The 22,769-nt window shown below is 42.3% G+C and overlaps 1 protein-coding gene across 1 annotated transcript; it reads left to right on the forward strand.

Annotated features, from left to right (window-relative positions):
* Positions 1 to 4,323: 4,323 nt before the first annotated feature.
* Positions 4,324 to 22,769, forward strand: LOC111240147 (gamma-aminobutyric acid receptor subunit rho-2-like). Its single transcript, XM_022770136.1, has 9 exons — positions 4,324 to 4,445; positions 7,486 to 7,592; positions 13,113 to 13,180; positions 16,616 to 16,839; positions 17,007 to 17,089; positions 18,396 to 18,536; positions 21,557 to 21,709; positions 22,142 to 22,350; positions 22,455 to 22,769. Exons 1-9 carry the CDS (start codon positions 4,324 to 4,326, stop codon positions 22,767 to 22,769), a joined length of 1,422 nt encoding a protein of 473 aa, XP_022625857.1.

A 22,769-nucleotide genomic window follows, 5' to 3' on the forward strand; every position in this document is an offset into this window, starting at 1 on the left:
CTCCCAGGGAATCCAAAAATGAGCAAAGAGATGGGGCGTGTGTGTGACTTGGAAGAATGCCAGCTTGTGGCAAGCATGCGCTTACGTACCTGTCACTCAAAGAGGCCCCGCCCTCAATTATGCATAACTATAAGTCTTTATGAAATGTAAACAGGTGAGTTATATAAACAGGTGTCATGAAGGAGGAAATTAGCTTTAGAAAACAAAACAGTTTTTTGTACCAGGTTGTAAACACATTTATTTCTGCTGTAAAGTTGGACATTTTAACATGGGAGTCTGTGGGGATTGACTCGCTGTTGGAGCCAGACTCTAGTGGTAATTACAGGAACTGCAGTTTTTGGTACTGGTCGCCTGATGTTGCATTATGGGTGATGTAGGTGCCAGATTTTGATGAGGAAGATCCATAGTAAGTCACACAGTGTTACAGGAGTGTACGGCTGCTCGCGTTTTTTAACATGGTCACAGAATATGTTGCAACACCTGCTATAATCTCATGACACTTTCATTTTCGAAGGTGATTTAAATGCGTCTGGTTGGGCTTATTAATTAAATTTTTCACTCAAAATTTTAAGCATTATCACATAATTCATCAGTTTGTTCTTATTGACAAAATCACTAAATTGCCAAGCGTTTGCTTCAAAACGCCAACCACCTAATTTGTGCTGAATTTCAGCGTAAGAAAAAGTACCAATCTGCTTGTGCTGGTCATCGCGCCACTAAAACAGAGCACACAGAGTAATAATTCCCAGCAGTCCTGTGAGGGGGGGAAAGGGTGGCTGTTTGGCTCACTTACTGAAGTATAGCATGAGCTGCTTTGAACTGTTGTTGCCATATCGACATTTACCGATCATTTTAGGGATTATGTGGTAAACCAGTAAACATGGTCTATGTTGTCTCTCACATCCTCAAACAGTTTTTCCTCATTTTTATCTGAATCAGGAAGTCATTTCTTTCTGTGGACAGTGTAATTCCATTCATTTGTATCTTTCCTCCCTCCCTGCCTCTCTCCCTGTCTCCCCTGCTGTTTCATGGTATTCACACCACATCCCTGTGCATTAATCTCATTTGGCTTGCACTCTCTGAAGCTGTATGCAAACAGTCATTTTTCTCCCCACCCCCCCCCCTGCTTGTATAAATAGACCCAAACACTGTCTAACATTTACCTTCTTTGATATACTTTGAGTAGGGGTTTATCACTCTGATGAGACTCAGCGGAACTGGGAAGCAATTTAAATTCATTCTGATGGCTTTTGGACACGTACGGCAACTTAGCAGCATACAAATAGCCGAAGGTAGTTGTAGCAGTCTACCTGTTGAGTGGAACAAATCTATATTGGTAGTTTTTTCTCTCTTATTCGGGCAACATCTTATACCTGCATGTGTCCAGGTTTCACTTGAAGGCAGCAGAGATTCTCTGTGAATATTCATGTTCTTCAAATATTCATATTCTCCGAATCTCTCTGTATCTGCCTCTTCAGTTATTGTGCCCAAGGCTGGTATACTGGTGTATAAACAAAATAAATGACTTGAATGAAAGAATGTGATTGCCATGTCTCAGGTTGTATAATCCCTTACTACACCTACAGGGAATCTGCATTATTGTTGTTACCGATTAATAATCCTGATGATTGATTGGGTAATTGTAGGTGCTAATGTGTTCAAAGAAACAAAGGAAACATCCACATATGCAGTGATAATGGCCGAATTCAGAGGCAAGAGTGTAGATTATTAGATAGTTGATGTTTGGAGGAGCTATTTTGTAAGTTTTGCTATTGCTACATAGCTAACGTTAGCATTAACAGCTGTTTACGTACCGGTCTAGAAGAAGTTGTGAGTTCAGCATCAAACATTACTCCTTTACTCACCAACAGCTGTCTCCACAGGTGGAAATTATCACCAGTGTTAGCTCTTGTCTCTATCGCGTCTTTTTCTTCTAGTGAAGTTAGCATGCTAACCTGCTAGCCCTAGCACGTCTCGCCACTACTGTGCCAAAGATGATCCAACCTATCGTTGCTAAGATTTAATTCAAACCACTGAATCAGATGGTGGAGCAGGAGGAAAAGTCAGAGGATCGGCAAAGGCCGGATTCGTTGTCCGGGCATCAGAACCGAATTTCTCTGCAGGACCGAAGAAGTGCACCACCAGACGTTGACATAGAGCCCTGCGGCTAACACGGCTAAAACTGGCAGGACGATGACCCGAAGACACTGAAACCTGACTTATAGGTGAGTAAACCCGTCTCAAAGTCAAACTATCTACAAATTTTTATGTTACTTTATATTATTGTCCACAAGTCCCATGAAAATGCAAAGCCAATGAAGAGTTAAACTTCTAGTAACTAGCAGTTATCGGCTATCTCACTCTCTGACCCTGTTCATGTTCGGTTAAACCAGCGCTGTAGACTTAAGACTGGAGGTTTGGCTTGGAGTCCAAAAATGTGAACTTTAAATATTTTTCTTCTCAAATCAAGAGTCGAGTTTCATGTAAATCTTGCAGCAGTGAATCTCAAGTTTGGACCTGATAATAATTTAAAAAAAAATTGCAATTGTTAACTGAATCATTGAAATGAATGGTTTTGGAGTTTTGAAAGCAAAATGTTCTCGTGTCATTTTAATAGTTGCGTTCAGAGACCTGAAAGAAGAGTGACTGACCTGCAGTTTTCTTACTGAAGAGTTGAGACCTGACTTCAGTGACTGACCTGTTTTTGATTTGTTTGACACTTGACTTGGACTTGTTTCACGTTACATGAGACCAGGACTTGAGACTTGACTTGTACTTCTTTCAATCGACTCAATATTTTACTCAACCACCCTTTATATCACATATTTAAATGCATTAATCTATAATGAACTAGTCTTTTAGTTCAACCAGACAAGAAAAGCTGAAGCTAAAGAAACACATTTTAGTTACGGAAGCGGCACTTTGCCCCGTTCATTACCTCAAGACAGAGTGAAGTTCCTGCAGTTTTTAGGTCTTATGTCTGTGTCTGTAAATTTGGGATGAAATAATCAGGCTCAAAAGGCATAAAATTAAGGTGGTAAAACTTAATTGAATAATCTGTCACTCAGTTTTGGTAAGTCAGCCTCAAAACTTCCAAATCTTTTTTTTTTTTAAAAAAAAGGGGGAAATCTCTTCCTGCCTGTGAAACTCCTCCATCACTGGATGCTCAGAATTAATCAGGCTGGACGTAGCCGTCTAGAAAACATCATTTTGACTCAATCATATCTTTTAATCTTTTCAGATCAGAAACACACACACACCCCCCAACACACACACACACACACACACACACACACACACACACACTGATGGAGCAGCAGACTGTTCATCAGCTTCCACAAAGACTAATGTGAGGAGCTGACACCACTGTCATTCTTCACTGTGTGATGGACGGAGGTTAAAGGTCAAGACAAAAACATCAGGAATCAACTGTGACGCCGCATATTGACGAATTCTCCCTGCAGCCGGCAGCTGCTGGCATCTTCACACTTTCCATAGAGGAAAAGGGGATTTGGCAACTTTTGCAGGAAATCCATAGAAAAAAAAAAAAGTATTAATCCTAAATAAACTGAGTCTGAGAAGGATATTTGAACGTCTGCCCAATCGGGTGAGATATTGTAATTCCACTGGTTTCTAATGCAATTTCACATCTTCCAAGAACATTTCTATCCAGACTCCAGGCGGATGTGAGGAGGAGCCCCCGCGAGCGAGACAGCTGTGGACAATCCGAGACTTGAACTGAGGATGAGGACGCCCTGACTCTGTCCTCCACTGCACAGCATTATAATACATGAGATGACATAATTTCACATTTTCCAATCTGCAAATGCAGAGCAGGTTAATGTTAATGATGGTATCAAATCAAGTGATAGAAAACCACTGGACCCTTTCATCATTGTGTCAGGATGATCACCTCCTCCCTCTTCTTGCCTCTCTCCTCCCAGCTGTGTCTCTGCCTCTAAACCACTGGTCAGGAGGGGCTTGTTTGTGTGTTTGTTTGTTTGCTTGTTTGTTTTCACTGCGCTGTGTGTGTGTGTGTGTGTGTATGTGTGTGGCGCTGATGCTGTGTGCTCCTGCGCCAGGGAAAAAAAAAAAAAAAAAAGCTCCTCTGGAGTCTGAAAACCAATCAGAGCGCTTATCAGACTTCACCACTCTGTCTCTCTCTGCAAAGCAGCCGGCGCACTTGTTCCCCACAGTCCCTCGACTCTCCACACTCTTCCTCCTCCTGCCTCTCTGGAAGGAAGATGGTACCGTGCACAGCGCGTCCTGCACGCGGACCAAAGTCGTCACCGATCGACTCGCTGCGGGAATTTTAAACTCATCATGCCGGGTTACGCCAGGTTTCTGCTTTTGCTCCTGTGTTTGATCCTTGTCGGGGAGTGCAGGAAGCACAAAAGTAGGAAAAAGCGATGGTCGGCGCCGGCGGAGACTCACAAGCTCGGCAAGTAAGTGTCGGGGAAACCTTTATTATTATTTATTTTATTATTAACTGAGACGTGAACTCTGACCTCCAGAGATCATCACAGGACAAACATTCACACGAGCTTTCTCCAGCTTATCTCCAAGAACTGACAGGTTATGATTGACACCAGCAAAGACTCATGACATCGTGTTAAAAAAGTAAGGAAATTAGGGGTGAGGCAGCTGCTGAGCGGATCTCCCCTCCAATCAGCATCATCCAGATTGTCAACATCTGCATCAGCCCGCGCCCTTTCTGCTCCAAATCCGTTTTCTAACCATCAGGAGCCTCCACACCGCGGCCACACTCCTGTTCTGCGGGTTTTTTAATTTTAGGGGAACCAAAGCATGAAAACAGTGGAGAGCAACCGGAGAGCGCACAGACCTCTCTCTCTCTCTCCCTCTCTCTCTCTCTCTCTCTCTCTCTCTCTCTCTCTCTCTCTCTCCTCCAGCTGCGCATGAAGAAAAACCTCCTGAAGATCCATCCCTGCAGAAGCCTAATGCATGTTGGCTGTTACTCCAGGTGAACACATTCACCTGGAGTAACACAGAGCATTGCATAGATTACGTTCTTTATTCTTTGAGGGGAAACAGGAGAGACTGGAGAGTGGAGGAATGTCTTCATCTCATCCTTAAGCCTTTAGTTTGGTTTTTTTTCAAGCACCCAGCCTCCTCTCAGCAGCAGCTTCAGGTACATTGTCATAGCACTAACAAAACTTCTTCTCGCCCCAGGCGTCAGTCCTTGCAGCAGAGAGGCTGCAAATTTTCATTAATGATTCATCTTCTCATTGTTTCTCCTGCGATCGTTTTGTCTCCCAGATATTCATCACTGAGAAGCTGGAACATTCACTAGAGGATGACGAACAATTAATCAAAGATGTCAAAGTTGCTGGTATTGATAATTTTTTGACAAATTTTTGAACAAAACACTCAGTTTTAAAATGTGCAGAACAGCTGTCACCTACAGTTAAAAATCATGCAACAAAAGACATTCATTCAACCTGGAGACCTTGTTTAATGTGACATGTTCAGTGTTTTCTTTTCTTAGGAAGTACAAAGCAAAAAGAAGAACAAACAAAAAAAAAACAGAAGAAATAAAATTAAATTTAGGAGCCTCAGAGCCGTGGACAGCAGCTGAGCTCGCTCACACAGTCCCCTCCCTCCACTCTTTTAAGTAGAAGGTGCACGTCTGCAATTCTATCATTTTCTACTTGTCGATGAATGTATCCGTCTTATACAGTGTGTGTTTCCAAAGCCTGATATATCTCTTTCCTCTGTGCCACAGAGCTCACTGTTGCACTGGGTGACATGTTCCTTCACTTCATCACCACGAACACACTGTCGTTTATTTTGACTCAATTGCACACACACACACACACGCACACACTCATCAGCCTGCTGCCAGAAATAGTCACTATAGCACCAAACGTGGATTAATTCGCTGCTGAAAATAGTCCCCATCTGTTGCAGTGTTTCCACCTGTTTCCAACAATTTTGGAGCCTTTTTTTTAATTAAATAACATTGTAGTTGTGAGGTGGTAGAAACAATGAGCTCAGAGCCGAGAGCCACGGACAAGGCAGGAAGCATCCAGGGAAATACTGTTCATATTGTTCGATTAGGCTCATGATTTCCATTCAGAGCCAATGTCGGGAGTAGTCCGTGCTGAGAGCGAAACGTCACACACATCGTCCACGTCATGGAGCCGTTGCATTATTTGACGCTCGGGTGAATGTGATAAAATCGCTGCTGTTCTGGAGAGTCGACACGTGTCGAGACGTCAACAACGTGCAGACTGACGCAGACAGTGATGGCTGCGGATGTCTCGATGCACATCTCATGATGCTGGTGTGTGTTTGCCCTGAGGGGGTGTTGAGGTGGCAACAAGTCCTCCAATTTTCATGACAAAACACAACATGCATTTTCCGATCTGACACCTGTATCCTCAGGACCGATTCTCAGCAGTTTCCAGTTGAAAGATAAACTTCTTTATCAACAAAGACAAACACAGGGTTAAGTTTTTGGTTACAATAATAACCACATAGTTGTGGTTATGGAACGATCATGCCGAGCTTTACAAAAACAACAAACATTAAACACAACAGACAAGAAACAAACAGCAGTCTCCAGTGTTCAAGCCCCATATACCCACCTCCATGCTGTCATTCTTCCTGGGAGGATTTGGACTGACTCCAGATTTGGATATCGAGTGCTGCAGGGATGATTTTTTTGTTTTGTTTTGTAAGTTAGCATCACCATGGTTCCCTCGACAAAAACTAATTCTCATTCATTGTATTCTCATTCCTGCAGCACTATTGGGACAGTGGGCAGATGTGGCACATCTGACTTTCATATATGAAACATGTCTTTGTTTTCTGTCACACAGAACCACAATCTTCTTTTACCCAGAACCATCAGTTTAAAGGTCCATGTTTTAAACTTCTCCTGTGTTTTATTTCAAGTGTTGATCCATAAGAAGATTTATTTGTGGTTTTAAGAACCAAAAACCATCTCAGTGTAGTTTTACATCTCCTCTCTCAGGCTTCTCTCTGGAGTTCTAGTAACAACAGGTCAATCAGCCAATCAGAAGAGAGGAGGCTCTGAGCCTCTTCTTCTGATTGGCTGACTGTTTTCAGAGTGATCCAATTAAAATATTGCAGATTTCAGGTAAACACTCAGAGAACACAAATCCTGCAAGGTTGGGTGGTGGGTCCAGGTGGGCGGGGCTTGGGGCATGGCTGAGGGTGGACACTGCTTTGTTGTGACATCACAAAGTTACAGAAGTCCTGACGGCTGGTTTTAAGGCTCAGTTTCTGAATACAGGCTGTGTGCATTTCTCTGTGGACTGAGGCTTTGATACTTTCACAGTATTAATATAGAACCTAGACCTGATCTATAATCAAACAGCACATGGACAGAGACCTTTATACTATATGGGACCTTTAACCTTAACCATTCTTTATTTGTTATAACCACACACTTTAGTCCTAACTTTAAAAACTTCTCTCTGTCCTCTCACCTGTTATCAGTCCTCTGTCGAAGAAGGTTGCGGATGGAACCAAAACCCGAAAGGTGAAGACCACCCACCTTCTGCGCATCGACGAGCATGACTTCACTATGAGGCCCGCCTTCGCAGGTAAGCGCCCGGAGCTGCTTCTATTCAGTGATCAATGAGCAAATATCTGCCCACTGATCTCGACTCTTTTTATCCGAGCGATATCACACACCGACCGGATTAGACGTTGCAGCTCAGCGGTCCTCTGACACTGACTCAGCCTCTCTGCTGTTAATGTCAGGGCCCACCTTCTGCTGAACCTGAGTGTGACTGTTAATACCACTCTGACTGGAAGAGGAGACGCAGGTTTATTCTCCCCACCTGTCTCCGTTCCCACGCGGCTGCCAAACCTTTAAGAGGACAGAAATAGGTGACATGTTGAGCTCGCAGCCCCGAGCGAAAGCAAAAAAAAACAGAGAGAGAGAGAAACAGAGAAACACTCAGCGGGTTCTGTTCTAAAAACAAACTGACAAGAGAGCTGAGCGGAGGACCTGCAGCACCTTAGAGGGAAAGATAGGAAGAAATGTCCTCTCTCCCACTGCTGCTGTAGCATTATGGCTGGTGATGAGTTCATTTCTGCGCCAGATGTTTTTAAAACCATCCATTTCTGTCAACTGTGATTGCTCTGCACTGACAGAAGTCAAACTAAGGGGCGTCCTCTGTGCCCTTACTTTACACCCTGAATGTCAGGACAATGCCACTGCTTCTGGGATTTGAGGAGGCAATTAAAAATAAGAAGCTTATTCCCATTCTCCGGTATTTAGCATAAACAGGCCACTGTATACGTACAGGAGGAGGTGGCGAGCTGAATGAAACGTCCCACAGTGAATTTCATGCTCCTCTGGGACGACAGTTGCAGCCACAGATGGGCGTGGGATCCCACTGAGGATCACTTTTTTCTTTTTTCTTTTTTTTTGTCTTTTGCGTTCGTCAGCTTTTGTTTGCTGATGCAAGCAGTTTCTTCTTCTCCAGCAGAAGAAGAAGAAGGAGAAGAAGAAGAAGAAGAAGGTGATCGTCTCAGTCAAAGATAATCAAAAGCTGTCCTGTGTAAGTGCACTGGGAGGCTGCCGCGCGCTCATCTGGCTGAGGAAGAAGCGTGTGTGCGCGCAGCAGCTGCCGTGGTTCCTCCAGGCTTCGATTGCAGTGTTACTAATGAAAGCCTCTTACGCAGCCACTTCCTGTTTGCTGGTGGAACGATATGGAGAATGATGCGCTTATGTGCCGCTGGGGATCAGTGAGGGGATGGAGCGAATTCAGTCACAAGTCACAATCAGACAAATCCCGACTGTGGAGAATTCGATTGTCCAAATAAACTGCAAACAATAAACGGATATCTCAAAGAAGCGATAATTGTTTGGTTGAGATTCTTCTGCTTCTACAATATGATTCAGAGAACAACAGCAGGTGCGATTTTGCAGGTGTGGATTTTGATGAAGTTGTGTTATCCTAATTAGAGCCCCTGCTTTGTTCCCATTGGGTGGTCCCCACCTGACGCCTGACGAATCAAACGCATACAGGAAGCTGAAGAGGAGAAGGCGGATGTTTGGACGGAATATTTGTCACCACATCAAGTTAGGATTTCCTGGATACACGTACTTATGGAGCTCCACCTCCCTGTCTGCCTCAGGTTTAAAGAAACACTGGAGGGGCCGGATAGACCTGTCATGCATCAGTCACATTTGCATTAAAGACACGGAAACCCGCCTCCATCAGATTCATCCTCTCACTGCGATTTCTCCAGCCTCGGCAGTACAGTGTGTAATGGACGAGCCGAGCTGTGTAATCTAGTCGGGGTGAACCAAGAGTGGATTTACGGCTGCTAATCCACAAACAGAGCAGCAGTTCAGTGTCAGAGTTGTTCACAAACCTTTCATTCAAAAGAACAAATCTTTTGGGGAAACGAACTGAGCTGGATCACTTCCTGAAACGATCCACAGTCAGTCCCAAGGCGAAAAATAGGCTGCCGTATTTGCACATGTTGCAATAACAAATATAAACCCCGCTTAAATCTCCCTTAAATGATGTTTGATCTGTGGCTAGCATCTACCGACAGCCTGCGTATGAGGCGTATTAGGGGACGAGAGGTAAACACTGCTTACCTCACCAGGAAGACATGTTTGTTGCGTCCCATTCCACTTGTTGACATTCAGATCAACTACTACTTTAATAATGAATAAGTTCACAATGACTTCAGACACAATGAGTTTATTCACATTTAACCACAATCCTTCCCTGACCTTGAACGAAAGCGCTTCTGTTGCCTGAACCTAACCACAGAATGGATGCGAACTCCAGTGACAGCGACAGTCGTGCTTCGAACGCCCGCCATCCAACCCAACCGCCTCCCTGTGACTCTGCTGCCGTTAGTGAACGTAGCGCTGCATTCATTCCTAACCCTAACCCCGTGACCTTTTTCCTTGCTGCGGTTTCTATTGTTGTCGTGGTCACGGCCACGGCGGAAAAAGTTGAAAAAGGTGAACCATCATCAAATCCAACAGGAGCAACAAATAACCGTCAAGTTCATGCTGAACACAGTGGAAGCGGCGGCACAAACCTGTCAGATGACACCTTTAAAGTTAATGTTTATTTTCATCTCAGATGTCAAAATAAATCCTGGGCCAGCATACGCCCGGTTCCACGGCCCGAATCTGGCCCATATATAGCATGACTGTCAGATGCCACTTCCACATCTTGGGACCCATTCTGGGGCACACACAATAAAATCTTCTACCGGAGCTACAGCTACACTCACTAACCAGATGTGCAAGTATATGGGCCAGACTCGGGCCAAGGAATCAGGCCAGAAGTTTCATTTTGCTTCCTGGGATGGAGCTGGATTCAGGGTGTGGTTATCTTCCATAAAGAGCGGAAACAGCTAGCTTACTAAAAATACACCTAGCAACAGAGTTTCTAGCTACTGGTGAGCACAGATTTTAAAAGTCTTTGCACGGACACAATAACACCTAGCTAGGTTAGCTGTTTCCCCTTGCTTCCAGTCTTCATGCTAAGCTTTGCTAACTCCATCCTGTACTTGTTTTATTTGAAGTGTTGATCCATAAGAAGATATATTTGTGGTTTTAAGACCCAAAAACCATCCCAGTGTAATTTTACATCTCCTCTCACAGGCTTCTCTCCGGAGCTCTAGTAACAACAGGTCAGTGAGCCAATCAGAAGAGAGGAGGCTCTGAGGTTCTCTTCTGATTGGCTGACTGTCTTCAGAGTGATCCAATAAAAAAATATAGTAGATTTCAGGTAAAACACTCAGAGAAACCAAATCCTGCAAGGTTTGGATGGTGGGTCCAGGTGGGCGGGGCTTGAGGGCACGGCTGAGACTGGTGACTGTTTAGTTGTGACATCACAAAGTTACAGAAGTCCTGACGGCTGGTTTTAAGGCTCAGTTTCTGAATACAGGCTGTGTGCATTCCTCTGTGGACTGATACCTTCACAATAGAGAGTTAACACATCTAAAAGAAAAGTTCCTGCAAAAACCCAGTAAACTGCCTCCACAAGTGAAATACTTGCCCTTTTGACTAATTTTAGGCTTTACACTTTAATATTTCTGAACGGTTGTGGTACACATCAAAATAAAAGTCCCTCCTAAACACCCACGTCCTGTATTTCCTAGATTAATGATCATTACTCAGCTTGTGTAGTGTAAGTTCCTTAATTAGAGACAATATGAAATTTCATCCACAGGGAGAAATTAAAGCCCATATACACAGTGACTCAAATAATTAGCCTGATAAAAAAATTCAGCTGCTGGATAAATCCCCAAACATTGCTATAAAAATGTTTGCTTTTATGTCACATAATGAATGCATATGGATTATGTGCTTTTGTTTCCTACGCCTTGATGATAATTCCACTTTAAAGACTAAGACGCGGTATTAAGTGAAGCTGTCAATATGCCTGTTGTTCAGGCTGCACGCGCCCATAAACAGACTGTGGAGCATTTTAACTTACAGCGCTTGCTCCTCTGTGATGTTTGTTGGTGCTCGGTGCTGTGGTGTGATGGGGGGGGGGGGGGGGGGGGCATTGGGTGACACACTCTCCCTTCATGCCTTATTTGAAAGCAGCCCACACAGAAGTGCGACTGCGGGCTACAGGGGCCAACTGGAATGATGAAGTGGAGCATCTCTATGACGCATCCATGGGTCTCATCTGATAATCAGTGACGTAGAATAATTCGCTGATGCTCAAAAGCCCAAAATAGCAAAAAAGGAAATCTTCTGGCAAAACCACACGCAGGACATTTCATCTGTGAGCGACTGTCCCGTCTGAACGTATAATAACCCCTCGCTTTTTTTCAGCCTCAGTTTTTGAACACTGCAGCACAGAAAATAAGCTGCAATACCCTGTGATCTCGGGAACATACACTGTTATATCCCTCCATGGTACAGATTGTTTTCTCACTGCTGTGTCCTTGCAGTGCGGGTCAGCTCAGAACGGGCTCCGGCCGCGACCTCGTGTGACCCCGGCTGCAGAGAGAGAGACAGAGACAGAGAGTAAAGTGATCGAGGCTTTTTCTTTTTTTTTTTTATTCCTTTCCTCAGCAGGTGTCTGGTGCCACGTCCGTTGTCTCGGTGACACCAGGAGCTTTCGCTGAGTACGGCACGTGATGTGAGGCATATGGTGTGAGAAAGAGTAGGGAGGACTCTCTGCAGACAGCTGCGAGTTAATATCCCCTCTTCCAGGTAGCAGCTTTGCCGTGCCGCTGGTTATGTAAGGCTGGCACCATTACTGCTGCTCAGATTAAAAATACTACAGCAGCCAATGTGACTTTAATACACGAATAACAGAAGGGTGTGTGAATTTATTTTTGCTATTCATGATAGGGCTACTAGGATACTCCTCCAAATCCCTGTAAATCCCAAGACGGCCTTAAATATAGTCCTTTCAATCATCTCAATACATATCACCAATTATGAAAATATAGTGTTTTGCTTGTCATCAAATGAGCATATGGATATCAAGGATATGATTGTTATTTAAGGGCGGTGTGTAAGAGGAGAAGCTGATGACTACCTCACAACTGGCATCATATTTCTATTAAAATCAAATAATATCAGCACAAATTGAATTATTTTATTATTATTTATAACAATAAATCAAATGACTGTGAAAAAGAGTCAAGTCAGAAACACGTGTGAATTGTCATGGTCTGCCCTGAGAGGACACTTCAGGTTTAGACACTTTTGGACTCTTTAAGTTCAGACTTTTGATTCATTCCCTGTTTTATTTTGATTGAAGTGAGTGACTGAGTCAGGTAAACACTCGGAGGAACTTGAGCCTGCAAGGCTTTGGACGGTGGATGCAGGTGGGCGGGGGCTTGGGGCATGACTGAGAGCGGTGACTGCTTCGTTATGACGTCACAAAGTTACAGAAGCCCTGATTTATAATCAAACAACACATGGACATCCGACTACAATATGGGACCTTTAAGTCTTGGTTTCAACTTTGCAGTACAACATAACTTTAAAACAACGTGAAATCATCATCGTTGTGTTCAACTCACACTCATCAGGTACTAAAACAGTTTGTCAGAAAACGATATGAATGAATGCAAAAACTCTGATGTGTCTAACTGCTGTACACCTGCAGGTCCTGCTGTCCCTGTGGGAGTGGATGTTCAGGTGGAGAGCTTGGACAGCATATCAGAGGTCGACATGGTGAGTCGCTTGAACATGCCCAAAAGTTCACATCGTCAGGTTATGGGTAAAAATAACTTTTTTAAAGTTGTAATTTTACTGTAAAATTGACCTGGAATCTGCTGCAGATACTGATACTGACAAATAACAGTAATTAAAATAGATTCAGTCTAGACCTGGCAGCACTAATTAACATAACATTATCATACCTGTATAACAATTATTATTATGTAATATACTAATATTATATTTTATTAAAATTATTATATTAGCCTATTATACATATTGTCATAATATCACTACACTATTATCATATTATTTTATATTATTTTATATTATTATATTTTTGATGTAAGATATGTCATAGTACATTGACAGTGTTATTATATATGTTATTATTATTAGACTCATACCATACATCTCTATAACTGTTTACATGTCTGTCCATTATGTCCTATATATCCTTCATGTCACCAATAAAGGAATAAAGTTTAAAAAATAATAATTAAATATGCAGAAAATGGGGGATTTTTGAAAGCAAAGACCAGCACAAACATAAAAATAAAAAGTTAAAAATAAAAACCAGAATGTCATTATTAATGCTGCTGTTCCAGTGCGTTTATGTTACTGCCAGCAGCTTTAACTGGTAAATCTGTCACATATTCAGCTTCCAGGCATGAAGCCGCCGACTTTAACAAATGACTGTGCTTCGGCACGTGGGGAAGAAGCGCTCGTCAGACGCAGCAGTTAATGGGGCTTCGCAGGAACATTCTTCATTAGCAGCATGAGAATGCACACATGAGCACCACAGTGAGGAAGACTGCGGTGCGACTTTCTTCTTCAGACGCCGCAGATCGGGGCCCAAAACGCAGTCTGATAACTAGAACTTAATAACAAACATGTATCACTCACACATTGGAATTTGAGGGACTGTGTCCTTTTAGAAAACGACAGATGATTGTATCCCGTTAGTCGCATAGTCATTAAGCCGTTTTCAGTCGGATACTCAGAATGAGGTTATGAAAGCTGGGTGGTAGGAGCCGTTTATTTTGCTCAAAGTCAGACTAAATGCACGTTGAGTAATGTAATTAAATCAACCCTCTGTTCTGGAACCATAAATTGGATCCAAAACTGTCGTCGTGATATTGTGTAAGCTCCTGTTTGCAAGGACAACCAAGGATTACATTTCATTTGGAAGGGTTGAGTATTTATTTGTTTTGGAGCAGACGGAGGGGGTGGGAGTGGAGTGGAGGGGGGTGTGGGTCGGGGGGGGGGGGGGGATTTGAAAAAATTAATGATTCTAAATGACAGCTGCTTTTAATGACATTATGTCATATCACAAAGCTACAGCTTGATTAATGGTTACACAGCAAATGATCTTTCGCAAAAATGAGATATTAAAGGATTTTTCTTAATGTCAACAAATTCCATGAAGAAGAATCCAAAAGCAGCACGCTAGTCCATCTCCACCCTGTGTGTGACTCTCAGCACCGAGGCCAAAGGCTGCTGAGTAAATACCTGAACAATCACGAAAGGAAATAATGTTCAAGCAAACTTCATAACAAGTGTGTTGAGATACAAGGGGCTGAAAGGTGCTTATATTTGAGATTGTGCAGACTACAGTCTCACACATTGCTTTGAGTAACACAAATTGTGGTATATATATGGTTAATTGTTGATAACTTATAACCATGCAGGTACATGTACAAGGGGCTCATTTGGTGCTATAGGGACTGTTTACCACTGAGGATTAATACACATTTGTTGCTGTATAGTAAGTTCCCAACTTTTCCAACTCACGACCCACTTGAAAATGAGGCGGCCCACGTCCGACCTCATAACAACACGGAGACCAAATAATGCGTTCACTTTTCATTTTAATGATAATGATCGAACATTCAGGATTGAACTGAACTTTAATACGAAAAAAGAAAAAAAAAAACAATGAGAGGAGTTTTTCTAATTAAATTGTTTCTGTGTTGCTAATGATTTGTTGGCCCCTTTACCTCCGTGACCCCCTGCTGGGCCATGGTTCACAGGTTGGGAACCACTGTAGTATTTAGTAGTAATGAGGTAACATGTCCCCCCACGCAACACTGTGGCTTATTAATGTGTTGGACAACAATGAAGCTCTGTGGTACAGAAGAATAAGATTTATCAGGCTACTTGTTTAGTGGGATACATTTATTGTTGGCTTGCGTCTGCACATGGAGTTTGTTGACATTAAGAGAAATGTATGGCTTAATACAATTACCAGACGTATCCTTAAAATGAGTCTATGTAATTTTTGCCACCATAATTGTCATCCCAGACAAGTGAGACTGTAGCTTTAAAACTCCTGGGCCTATTGAATTGAGCAGTAGAGTGTTGTAATGCTAATGAATATAACGACGATAATAGATGCTTAAATGTATCGTAACAGCAGCAAGAGTAAAGATGACTTCGTTTATTCAGTTGCACTGCAAAGGTTTTCTAGCATTAGCTAACATTAGCCACCATTAGCTACTCATACCACACCAAGTAAGTGTGTGCCTGTGTGCAGTGAATTTAACAGATGTGGGGGGGTTTTTTATTTATTTATTGCATATTAATTCAACTTTTGGGAGCAGTTATGGATAAACGGTAAATGCTAAAACGTAGCACAACAGTAGCACGGCTACAGATATGTGAGTACCCAAAGGCTACTGGTCACACCAGACCAAGAGAGGTTGCATCAACAATCCTCCTGAGTGTAGTGAACAGATGTTTTTCCCATCCTACTCTTCACCTACATCCTGGCCTCGTACAATGTCTCTCTAAAAATTAAAATCAGAGCATATTTGAGATAAAGAAATAAATAAGAATAAAAAGTTTAACAAAAATGAAATACTGTATAGAGATGCACCAATGAGCTTGCAGTTATAAATACCCTATAAAAAAAAAAGTACACAGACTTCAGATCACAACACTTGAAATCACCTCTCATTAGTAAATTTCTATTACATTACAGTTATTACACGTCGGATTCAGACATGAGCCCGAACTCATCTTATGCAACATCAAAGGTGCTTTTATGGCGGGTGCCAAGAGTACAATGTGTTGCTGCAGCCATTATTCTAAACTGATCTGGTCTTATGTAATGCCACGAGGAGAATGGGATAGAGGATGATCTCCTGTGGCAGGGAGCGGTGCAGACGCATGGACGCACTCCGGCCCCGCATAGCAACAGGGAGGGAAGGAGGCGAGAGAAAACAGGACGAGTGGGAGCTGCGGACCGTGCTTAGTCAACATATGTTCAGCACTTCTGTTGACCATCAATGTTTAGTTATATACAATCCATATAATCCACAGCAGTGTAATCCCAGAGGAATGTAATAAACCAGGTTCGGTGAGCGAGCGGAGTACTTGTAGTGTGACTTAATCCAGTGACTGTTTCTGCCCCCCCCCCCCCCCCCCCCCCCCCCCCCCCCCCCCCAGGACTTCACCATGACCCTATATCTGAGGCACTACTGGAAGGACGAGAGGCTGGCCTTCCCGAGCACCACCAACAAGAGCATGACCTTTGACGGGCGGCTGGTGAAGAAAATCTGGGTGCCTGACGTGTTTTTCGTCCACTCCAAGAGGTCCTTCATCCACGACACCACCACCGACAACATCATGCTGCGGGTCTTCCCAGACGGTCATGTCCTGTACAGCCTGAGGTGAGGACAGGAAATCCCTTCCCACACACACACACACACACACACACACATACACACAGATATCTGCCTCCATAGGGTTTTATCACACCAACCAAATGAGACTTGGCAGGCCCCGGTGTAGCATCTGCAGAGCTGGTGAGATTTACACTCTCGCTTTAATTCCCCAGGGTTACAGTTACCGCTGCATGCAACATGGATTTCAGTCGTTTCCCTTTGGACTCGCAGACATGCACGCTGGAGCTGGAGAGCTGTAAGTATTCACGTGCCTCCGCTCTTCTTGCTCAAAAGACCTCTCAGATATTTTGCTCCTAATTATGAAAGGCCCAAAGCAATTTAGCAGCATGTTGCCTGAACCAGCACCACACTGACAAGAAACACTAAACCGTGATTTATTAGTCGGAGGTTGGTGCAGAACTACGGTGGATGTTATTCCATCAGGATTTCACTTCAGTGGGACCCACGTCTAATGGCACTGGTTGCCGGAAATTGGAAAATAGTTGCTTTATTTAGCTTGACTGTAGAGAGAGTTTAATTAAAAAGCTTTATATTAGACGGGTCTCTCTTTCCAATGTGTCTGTTTTAGAAGTAAATATCATCAGATTATTGTGCCACTGCTTTGATTTACTCATTTTTCACCTGTAAATTCAGTGCAATGTACGTTTCCACAGCACCAACGCCATTAGTACAATAGTCATAATTTAGTTTTTAAAGTAATGTTTCTTTGCCAGCCTTTATTAACAGCTGTCCTTCATTTGTTCAGCTTTTATTTGAGAATCAGATATAGGTTAAATACTGAGCTTGAATTAAGAGTTAAGTCTCTTTAAGCCTCAACAGAGATCCAGCTGCTGTTGTTGCGAATCGTTCAAAAACTTTGGATATTGGTAACTGATACCGATTCTTAACGATACTTTTTTTCTACACCAATTTTGTCAACTCCATTTTAACAAAAAGAAAATTACAATACACATTACGGTACAAATTTTAGATTTTACTTTTAAGCTTGGTGTCTTTGCACGCTCAAACGTGTTGGTGTAAATAAACAGCCAATCACCAGCATTATTAGAGCTTGGTCCAAGCATGCTGCATGCTGATTGGCTCACTGACACTGATGACATTTACTCATTTACTCCTTAGGTATCGAATGACAAAGCATTTTTTCGTATGAAAGACAAAAAAATTACATAAACATAAATAAATAAATAATCAAATGAATGCAGAAATAAATAATTAAATACATAAATAAATGCAAAATACATACAGTTTGGTAATGAAAAATGCTGCTCTGTATTTATTCATTTATGTATTTATTTATTTATTTAGAAATAGCATTTGTCATTATCAAAATGGTTTTGTTTTGCATTTATTTATGTATTTGTTTATTTATTTCTGCACTTTATTTATTTATTTATACTTACGTCATTTTTTGTCCTCCATATTTTCTAGGCTCAAACCAATTCTGTCAGTCCATAAAAGTATTTAAGTTGGGTACTCAGCCCTGTCTCTGATGCTGACACTGGCTCTGCTCTGTGCATAAACTCAAGCTCTCTGTCCATCAGATGCTTACACAGACGAGGACCTGATGCTCTACTGGAAAAGCGGCGATGAGTCTCTGAGCACTGACGACAGGATTTCTCTGTCGCAGTTCCTCATCCAGAAGTTTCACACTACCTCCAGACTGGCTTTCTACAGCAGCACAGGTAGAGCAGCGAAACCAATGCCGAGCGGAGTTTTACATCGATGTTTCCTTGTAAGGCCGGGTCACCCAATGAGCAAAAAAAACTTGTGTCATTAATATAAATTGAAATGAAAACGACCTTAATGTTAATGTTATCTTAATGTTACCTTGAGGTCACATTCTGTCTCAGGGGTCTTGTGTTGAAATCTACTTTTAATATTAAACTTCTAATTATATTAACATTTTTACTATAACCTGCTCTGCACTCTGTCATTAACACGTGCAGGTAATGCTTATTTTTCATGGTGTATCTTTGGATTGTGCATTAATATGTAATTATTAGGGAGTGCAAGTATTACAGAGTTTGGAAATGCTCCAAACTGGGTTAAGCAGTGTTTCCTGTGAAATGTGGAGAAAATAATGAAAGAGTTGCTGACAAGACACACACTGTAAGTTGCACGAGACGACAATGCCCCCACACAACAACTAACTTAACCAACCTGAGCGCTCATTTCCATAAAGACACGACAAAGGAAAAGGACACGCTGACAAAAAAAAAAAAAGAAAAACTGCCACAGGACCAAACAGCACTGCTGAAAATCATTTTCTACCCCTCCTCCGCAAAACCAGTGTGTGAGCTCAAGAAATAGCTGAAGAAATTGGCAACTTCATTGCAGCCAACCTACAGCCATTTTCTGCTGCTGAAAGCCAAGGGAAGTAAAGAGTCGTGAGCCAAAATATACAAAAGTGTTCCATCAGGAAAAACACTTCTGTAGTGTCGTCACACTAACTCTCCCCAGAGAAATGAGACAAGATGTCGACCTCCCGTGCTGCTCAGAGCTATATCACTATAAAAGCCCACGCTTAGCCTTAACTGGGGGTTACAGGTACCTCAGGTCAGCCGCCCTGTTAGGCCAGGTGCAAAGAGCGATAGCCTTCTTCTACAGTTTTGGCCTCTGCACAGACTTTGCTGTGGCTACCAACAACACAGACTCATAATGAATGTTTCAACAAGCTCTTACAATAGTCTGGGCTGATGGATGGAGCAACAGGCAGCTGTTACGGCTGCTTTTATCTGCGCCAAAGTTGACAGTATCGACAGTCGGCTGGGGATTAAATGCTACTGTTGAAAGAATCATTGATTTCCTACATTTATAACACTTCCTGCACTAAAAGCAGCCTTTGCTTGACAGCTTTTTTTATTATTTTTTTTAAGCCAGCTGATTGATCAAGTGTTCAGCCCAGTGGTTCGGTCAGCCCTGCTCCGGATCAGTTTGCAGATACAGTAGTGACTGGAAGACACTGTATATTTGAAAGTGAAGTTTAGACTCTTTGTTTGAGGATTTTTGTCATATTTTTGAGAAGTATTATTTGCACTTTGCTGCTTATATGGTTGTTGTTGTTTTTTTCTATATTAAATCAAACCAGTGCCAGAAAAGGGAAAAAGAGGAATAATATATATAACATATCCTGCAGTCATCCATTGCTGTCATTGAACTTGTAATTGTATCGTAATTAAATCAAATCGTAATATCGAGAAAAAAAGATGTATATATATATAACATATAATAACACAGCATATAATTATTTTTCTCAGAGTTATAATCATAATAGCAACAATAGCAACAGATATATTTCCTGTTCCTGAGGTCTTTAGCACGATTAGTGCAGAGACGTGAGAATCAGTGAGGTGTCTTCACTTTTCTTTTTCTGTGCAAAGACTTGAATTAACAAGTTTTTTCTTTTCTTTTTTGAAATGGTTTGAACTACACTTTAGAAGGATCTTTTTCTTGCTTGTTAGTGGTGCCTCTGCCGCCTGAGTGACAGGTTAATGTTATTGTTCAGGCAGCTGCAAATAGCCTCGACTTTATCTGTGATTTTTTCTTTTTTTTTCTTTTTTTTCCATCTGTGGTGTTGAATCCAAAAATCCTCCACACTCCAAAAATGGTTTGGTGTCACGATTATTTGTTCAACAAAGTTTTTGAGAGTTTTCTCCAAAGAACAACAACATTTTGACATTTTGAGATATCACAGTAGGAAAAGGACGTGTGTACAAAAAAACAACATTTATAATGGCTGAATATCATTTAGCTGCTTCAGTTTCAGGATCCTGGTGTTGTATTATTGTGTAAAATTTTCAACCCTGTGATAGTCACCTGAAATAGCACCCCTACGGTTGTCATGGTTACAATAATAAACCTGCGGACTGTACCGACAGTGGCGTACCTACTTTCGTCGCCATGGTTATTATAATAATTGCGTGCAGGGATGACACGATGGAGGAACCCGGTGGCTGAGAAGCAGCGTAAGGCTGAATGATTGAGTTGAAGCAGATGGGTGCTGACCCGGAAGTCCGCTCTGAAGTCGAGCATTACTGACTTGAATTTGATTTGGGTTGTAGGTCGACGAGTGGCGGAGTGACATGTGACCTTTTGGGTTGATCGTAGACGAGATAGGCTGCTGCATTCTGGACCATCTGTGAGGGTTTCACTGCGTGTGAGAAGAAGAACATCTCAGTGGACTTTTTCCTTTAAATGTTTAAATGTATAATTACATTTGAATTCAGCAGAAACTTGTCTTTCCAAAAAACAATGTCCTGGTTACTCGGCGCTATCTGCAGAGCTCACTGACAACACTTATCAAAGATAGAAAATGGCGCTAATAAAGGTAGGAAACATTAAAGCTGTTCTAGTCAACCAATGAGAAAAAAAACAGTCTTCCTCTGGGAAATGTTTGAAACTCAGGAACTGGAACATCGCTGTTTAAAAACACTCCACTGGGCTGTTTTAATATATTCACATTCACATTGTTATTCAGCCATTTTCTACCTTTTAGTGCTTTAGTGTCACAGATATTTGTATGCAATGACCTCTTTTCTGTTCAGCCGCTGTTTTGTTTGTTCATCGGTTTGTTTGGTCTGGTTTTATATGCCCTCCAGATTTCTATCATCCCTTTGCAGATTAGTTGTTAATTTCATTTAGTCCTGTGTTTTTCATGGGCACTTCATTACATCATTATGTTTCCCTTTGTCCTTGTCTCTAGGCTGGTACAACCGTCTGTACATCAACTTCACTCTGCGGCGTCACATCTTCTTTTTCTTGCTCCAAACCTACTTCCCCGCCACTCTGATGGTCATGTTGTCCTGGGTGTCTTTCTGGATTGACCGCAGGGCCGTCCCTGCCAGAGTCTCATTAGGTAAGAGGACATATGTGCATGTGTTGAATTTCCATTTATGTATATATATATATGTACATATGAGGAAAAATCATATATGCATTAAAAGTATAGCCTATATCTGTAAAAAATTACATATGAAACCTGTTAGAAAGTGGAACAATATCATATATTGCCATGTTTTATTTAGAAAATGCCAGGACTGTGTTGTGGTCTGAACAAGCAAGTTGTGAATGCAACATGGATAATGAATTACAAGCGTTACTGACCTTGTTGTCTTTTCATTTCCGTAATTTCTGCCTTCTTCCTCGTTCGTAATATTTTCTGCAACTAACCAACTCCAGAGTAGACAGACTGTGAAAAGACCTTCATCCCAGACCTACAGAATATTTCCCCAAAAACCTTTTTTTTACCGCCATGTTAACACAAGGTTGTATTTTCTCTGTGCTTCAGGTATAACCACGGTGCTCACCATGTCCACCATCATCACTGGAGTCAATGCCTCCATGCCCAGAGTCTCCTACATCAAAGCTGTGGATATTTACCTCTGGGTCAGTTTCGTCTTTGTGTTCCTGTCTGTGCTTGAATATGCTGCCGTCAACTACCTGACGACAGTGAGGGACGGTAAAGAACGGAAGCTCAGAGAAAAAGTCAGGGAACAGGTACGGAGACCTTTCCAGAAATTGCATATATTTCCAAATGATGCTTGCAACTTTTTATTCAGTCTTGACTCCTTTCCTCTTTTTTTTTTTTTTTCTTTGCCCAGTCCCAGACTCTTCCCTGCACCTGTGGCATGTCGCATGCCAGGACCATGATGCTGGATGGGACATACAGCGAGGCAGATGCCAACAGCTTGGCAGGGTACACCAGAGCCTCCATGATGGCTGAGGATGCGTCCGAAAAACAGGAGCGAATGGTGGTGCATCTCTCCCTGGACAACGAGTCCACGGGGACCAAGAAAAAGGGCATTCGCGGCTTCCGGATTATCCAGAACACCCACGCCATTGACACCTACTCTCGCATGATCTTCCCTGGTGCCTACATCCTGTTTAACCTGATCTACTGGTGTGTGTACTGCTGA

Source organism: Seriola dumerili, unplaced genomic scaffold (assembly GCF_002260705.1).
Source record: "Seriola dumerili isolate Sdu_G_001 unplaced genomic scaffold, Sdu_1.0 BDQW01000025.1, whole genome shotgun sequence".
In the NCBI taxonomy this organism is placed as follows: Eukaryota; Metazoa; Chordata; class Actinopteri; order Carangiformes; family Carangidae; genus Seriola; species Seriola dumerili.

What these genes read in the sequence shown, in the direction of transcription:
- LOC111240147 (XM_022770136.1), top strand. Translation starts at nt 4,324, where the DNA reads ATGCCGGGTTACGCCAGGTTTCTGCTTTTGCTCCTGTGTTTGATCCTT. An exon ending in CACGCTGGAGCTGGAGAGCT is followed by an intron (nt 17,090 to 18,395) that starts GTAAGTATTCAC and finishes TCTGTCCATCAG; the next exon opens with ATGCTTACACAGACGAGGAC. An exon ending in CCCTGCCAGAGTCTCATTAG is followed by an intron (nt 21,710 to 22,141) that starts GTAAGAGGACAT and finishes TCTGTGCTTCAG; the next exon opens with GTATAACCACGGTGCTCACC.